The sequence below is a fragment of the Populus nigra genome, chromosome 1 (assembly GCF_951802175.1).
Source record: "Populus nigra chromosome 1, ddPopNigr1.1, whole genome shotgun sequence".
NCBI lineage: Eukaryota > Viridiplantae > Streptophyta > Magnoliopsida > Malpighiales > Salicaceae > Populus > Populus nigra.
In genome coordinates this window covers 20,565,166-20,571,165 of record NC_084852.1, presented here as the reverse complement: position 1 = coordinate 20,571,165, position 6,000 = coordinate 20,565,166, and the positions used below count along the sequence as shown (strand labels likewise).

Below are 6,000 nucleotides of genomic sequence, written 5' to 3'. Positions count from 1 at the left end.
CTGCCCTTTTCCTGATGTTTCGTTAAATTTTCTTTCATGCTGTCAATGTTGATATGGCACAGAAATTTGCTACTGAAAGTTCTATCCTTAACACGCTATACTACTATTGGGTTAAAAGCTGAGTTTGGGTTAAAATAATGGTCTCTACAGAAGTAGAGGCACATGCCGCCATTGTTTTACAATTCAATCATGCTAGAAGGTTTTAAAAATCATGTAGGAGAATCTATCTTAATATAACACTTACTATATATATATAATTTCCAAAAGAAAAATCCGGGCAACTTCAGTCAGCCGCTGAGCAAAGTAGAAAGTACAGCTGTCGTTTTTGGACACCTATTTTTGGTTCATTGTTTTCATTTTTAAGGCCCACAGTTTTCGTTTGCCTGTTTTAGGCAAACCTACCTCGCGCTATTCGCTATATATATATAGAGCCTTTCACTATTTCCTGTCTATATTTGCCATGGCTCCTACAGCTTCGATGCTCCTACTTCTGTACCATAACAAATCTTCGTCTCCACCATCTCCTCTATCTTCAACACCATCACCTACTTATTTCTCTGGGGCTAAGTTCTCTGTTATGACATGGGTTAGGCAAGACAAACCAATCTTCAAAGGAAAATCTCAGGGCAAAGATCCTTCATGGCTGGTCCTTCCTCGCCCGCTAATGATTCTGACAAGGTAATGAGGTTTGAAGAAGCGCTTGAACACAGCTTCTGGTGCTAGGATGGCTTTATGGTTTTGCGGTCCTTCCATTTTCTTCTTTATTTTCAACTAGTGTAAAAAGTCTGGTTAGGGGTGGTTGTAAGGCAAAATGATCCAGTATTTGTACATGTAATGCCATGGATCATGTGATGAAAACTGCTTGTATATATAGCTGTTTGCACTGGCTTTGGATGGATTTTTCTTTGATCAAATGGGAGAATCAGAAGGGACTTGTTGCTTTGATTAAATGTTGGGTTTTAATCAATTCTGGATAAATTACACCAGAACTCAACAACCAAGCACATCCAAGGTTACCATCTTACCATCAATGATCAATCAGTTGTTAGTATAATAGTTCTTCAACGTTGTTTATTGTACATGGAGGCTTAATGAATCCAGTTCCTTAGATCCCGCACGCGTTGAAAGTCTTATTCTGCCCTAATGGTTACATATTCCAACTGCCAGACAGTGGATGGACGCTTATAATAGCTTATACAGTTAAATGGCCAATCCCCAGCTTAGCCCATCCTATGTATTGTTGGAGGCGACGGGACTTTTCAAGATGCATACCATCAACTCACCTCTATAATATTAAAGGAAAACATCTAATTATTTGGTGCAGGAAAGGTTATGTTTAGTGCTTGGTATTTCGAAAATGAAGGGTGATGAAGTGAGGATTATATGCCAACCACCATCCTATGTGACAGTGATACTGACCATGATAACAGGAATGTGAAGTTCTTACTTCATTATAAAGCCTTGGCTTCTTACACCACCCATTCACAAGTAGCAGAAATGTATTCTGAATCTCACAAAGAAACACAGGAACAACGGCTTATTCAAACTCATTACCGAGGAAAAAATGTCATTGATATCGTCAATGTGCAAGACAACGCGGGGCTTGCTTGCCAGAAGGTAAAATCCTGGCAAGTAAAGCCAAAAACAATACGACTTTCAGCTCCATCTCAATAATAATACTTTCGGCTCCGACTCTAGTCTACCAGTGGCTTTTATACAAGAGAGAGCTCTCCAGCAGGGACAGATCTCTTGACGAGTTTAGCCCAAGATTCATTGGTCTCCATGATGACCTTGAGAGCATAGTCCTATCCATCACACGGAAACCATAAATCACAGAAGACACGGAAGATTATAGAATAGAACAAGTAGCAATAAACATACATAAAAAAAAAGAAGAGGATAAAGCTAAGGCATGCTGTTCTATATTATTATACCAAATTGGAACTGGCTATCAGAGGATCAGAACAGAACAAGGATGGCTATCAATTTATTCAATTATCCATCAATGACAACGCTGTCCATGGTGTTCTGCCACATGACATAAAGGCCCTCACTAAAGTAACCGCCATTAACGGTAAAATTGATATCTGTACATTGTTGAAGAATTATGGCATTCAATTCATTTATCACCTTAGGAGGTCAAAAGCGTTCAAAATGAAATGATGTTGTAGATAGTTGTATATCTAAATAATGCAATCTTTTTTCTGCATAAAAACCTTTTACAGCATGGTTAGCCAAACCCAAAATTCACAACAGGGAAAAAAAGTAAAAGAAAATGAGGCGAAATCAACACCCCACAAAGCTGTAACATACATGTAAAGATTATATTAAATAAATCACCTTTTTTTCTAACAAATTAATAAAATACCTTGTTTGCTGCCTTGTTGCCAAGACCAAACTTGTTGGCAGGTTTCCCATCAGGGATCTTATAGTCTCTGAACCAATCCCTGATTGCAGTGAGAGTGCCCTGAAAATAAACCACCAGATACTTAGTTTATGTATTCCTATTTATATTACATTCTTTCATTTCCAAATTAAAAATACAAATGATTCTGCTATTTGCTTGTTGGTATTAGCATAATTTCCAGATTTAATCAATGTCCTTGCTTGTTTTAGGACAACGTTTTTCACTTAATTCAAAGTCCATGAAGAAATACTAACAAAAAGCACTTTCATCACACCCTAGCCTTTTCAAAATCCACACCAGTAATCGTCTAATACAATGCCAGCGAAATTGGATGTGATACATAACTGACATCTTTGGCGATTCCACATCCCTAACTTAGCATTCCAGATTTTTCACACATTTGTGCGCTTATTACAATAGATTAGCACATTATGCTTACAACTGTTTAATCATTTACATCCCTTTAAGCAGATTAAGAGAAGGCACAAATACACCCTTATCTTTTGTGAACACAATCTAACTATTTAATAGCAGATATCTGATTAGCTGGTAAAAGAACATATAATGGAATTTTCAAGTGATTGCGGTGCAGTATTGTTTGGCTGCTTGGTGATAGAAGAGGACTTACAGGGAAATGTTTCTCTACATCATCAATATCATTTACAAGAGATGCTCGTGGATCATCCAAAGAGATTGCAACAATTTTCCAGTCAAGTTCCCCTTCATCAATCATGGCCAAGGCAGCCAAGGGCTTGATCTTAAGAATTTCACCAATTTTTCCCCGTCTTTCACCAATCTCAACGACATCAACTACAAACAGAGACAACCATTTTACAGAAGTGAAATGCTACTTAACTGGAACAAACAAATGCTAGAATCCACAAGAAAGGCAAGTATCAATATAGAATATATGTTGATAAATACCAGGATCATTATCTCCGAATGCTCCTTCAACTTCAGCGTTTGCAAGAGATGGGTCTTCCCATGTTTGTGGAAGCAATCCATAGTTCCAGTTTATATTGTAGCTGAAAATAAGGCAGAGAAACGAGTTAAAATCCAATGCAACATACTCAGGTGATGATATAAGAAGGGGAAATGGAACTGAATGTTTAACTACAATGGGCTAACACTAAAAGTGCAAATGCCGAGAAAAAAAAATCAAATATCTCAAAAAAAACCAATGAATGAATCATAAAGGAAGAAACTAGCAAATCTTACGGATAGTATCTTAGTTTCCCCTTTTTAGTATCTTGCTTAATGGGAGTGAATTGCTCATCGGTAGCAACCTCCATCTTTGCACTTGATTCTTTTGGAATTTCAACAACATAGTTGAAAGCCCCGTCTCCCAAGTGCAGTGGTATGCCATGCCAGGGCGAAACCTGTAATAGCAAACAACACTTACATTACCAGTAAGCAGATACAAAACCAGAAGAATGCTGTTCTAAATTGTTGAAGAAAATCCGAATCATAGGTGGTCTCTAAGGGAGCAGCATGTCAGTTTTCTTAAAGAACTAACAGACGACTGGTTTCAGGCATGTGGAAGACAAAGTCGCCTGCAATGCAAAATGGGATATACATAATCTTATCTTCACTATAAAAACCTTTCATTTCAAGTTTCAAATTCAGATAGCCAGAACTAAAATAAACATCGAGACCTCAAAATTAAAACATAGAAACACCAGAATCTAACATTAATCCTCGCAAGAAAAACTCAACTATCGAAAACAATGTATTCTTATTTTCCGAAACAAACATAAATTTAAGCACGGATATACACTGAAATCAATATCATTCGAGACAGGAATTAGTTTTCCAAATAATTTTCTTCTGGGTTTAGCAAATTACTTTCATTCCTCTCATTTTATCACCAAACAAAACAGATTGCATAAAAAAGAGAAGCTTTTTAATAGATAGAGAGTGAAAGTTATAACCTTTTTGTCAGAACTGTCAAGGAAGTAGACTCGGTAATCAAGGGTCTCAGGCTGGCCTTCTTCCTTGATTCGAACATCAGGGTTGTAAATAGACTTGCAAGAAAACAACCTCTTTGAAACTCTTTTGGTGGTGTTGTTGAAGCAGAGGCTGTTAAAGTTGGGAACTTTTTGACTTAAACTGAAGAATGGTCTTTTATGGGGCAAACAGGATGCTGATGTGTTGCTTGCAGCTGACATCATTCTTGCAGTCGCCATTTCTGCTGCTAGATTCGCTGATACCACCCTTTTCTTGGTTAAATTCACTGAGAGAGTACTTCTTGTGGCTTCAGGGCTCTCGCTTAAAAGGTGGCGATTTTTCAAGTTTTTGAGCCACAGATTGAGAACAAGTTGTTTAACCTTGATATTGATTGGCTGTCTTTCACTCTTGAGTAAATTATCAATCAGTCCCTAGTTTTATAAAATGAGTTAAATAATTTCTCTAATTTTGAAAATAATTAATTAATCTCTATATTATTAATTTTGTTTGTAACTTGATTTTTTTCCTTATTTCATATATATATGTATATATATATATATATGTATGTATATATATATATGTATATGTATATTAATGAGTTGAATATTAAAATATAAATTATGAAGTGTTGAAGATGCGAGGAAATAGCTGAAGGATGATATATTATTAAAGATATATTTGATTTTCATATAAAAATTATTTGCAATGGCGAGATTCATTTACTAAATGTGTATTAAAAAACATGAAAAATGAAAGCAGCTGAATTATATTAATTGTTGTTTTTTAAATATTTTTTATTTTAAAATATATTAAAATAATATTAATTTATTTTTAAAATCAATACATCTAAACAATTAAAAAATAAATAAAAATAATTTTAAAAAAATCAGATTTTTTCATAAAAACAAACACTTATCAAGTCTTCTTAACCCCTCCACCACCCTCCCCTTAAAAAAAAAATGATCAAGAAGGAATTAGCATTCAATCACAATCCAAACTAATTTTAATTTTTTTAAAATATTCTTTTTTTAATAAATTTTTAATCTTATATCAAACATAATATATATAAAAAAGAATATATATGTGATAGGTAAAGGAAACCAGGGGAGACAAAAGGACACATCTCGTTGATTTTCACGACTAAAAAACTAAAATTTAGTATTTGTCTACACAGTAAAAGTCTCAAATAATAGAAGATAATAATTATTAAGAGACAAGAAGACAAATCCCTTTCAATTGCACTCGTTTTCTTCTCAAAACCATTACTAGTATCCTTTAAAATATTATTTGGAAATATAGTTAAAATTGTCTTTTTTTAAAATTTAATTTTTATAATTAATTTTTTATTTTTTAAAATTATTTTGATACGTAGATATCAAGAATAATTTTTTTAAAATAAAATAAAACATTATTTTAATATACTTTCAAGTAAAAACTACTTTAAAAAATAACAATAATTATATTTTCAAACAAATCCTAAAAATCATGCGTTTTCTAGCTAGATCAATACACCATTATTATTTTATTATTATTTAATTTTTTTATCAACTACCGATGATTGATCAAGTTTTACTTTGAAAGTTATGTAAGATTTTTGTAAATGAATTTTTTTTTTATTAACATGGATGTCTATGTCAGTTTGTATG

The 6,000-nt window shown here is 33.7% G+C and overlaps 1 protein-coding gene across 1 annotated transcript; it reads right to left on the bottom strand.

Annotated features, from left to right (window-relative positions):
* Positions 1 to 1,424: 1,424 nt before the first annotated feature.
* LOC133699670 (soluble inorganic pyrophosphatase 6, chloroplastic-like) lies at positions 1,425 to 4,720 on the bottom strand. Its single transcript, XM_062123028.1, has 6 exons — positions 4,339 to 4,720; positions 3,626 to 3,786; positions 3,332 to 3,432; positions 3,036 to 3,217; positions 2,369 to 2,467; positions 1,425 to 1,805 (listed from the first exon to the last, which is right to left on the bottom strand). Exons 1-6 carry the CDS (start codon positions 4,591 to 4,593, stop codon positions 1,713 to 1,715), a joined length of 891 nt encoding a protein of 296 aa, XP_061979012.1. The 5' UTR covers positions 4,594 to 4,720; the 3' UTR covers positions 1,425 to 1,712.
* Between the last annotated feature and the right edge of the window lie 1,280 nt (positions 4,721 to 6,000).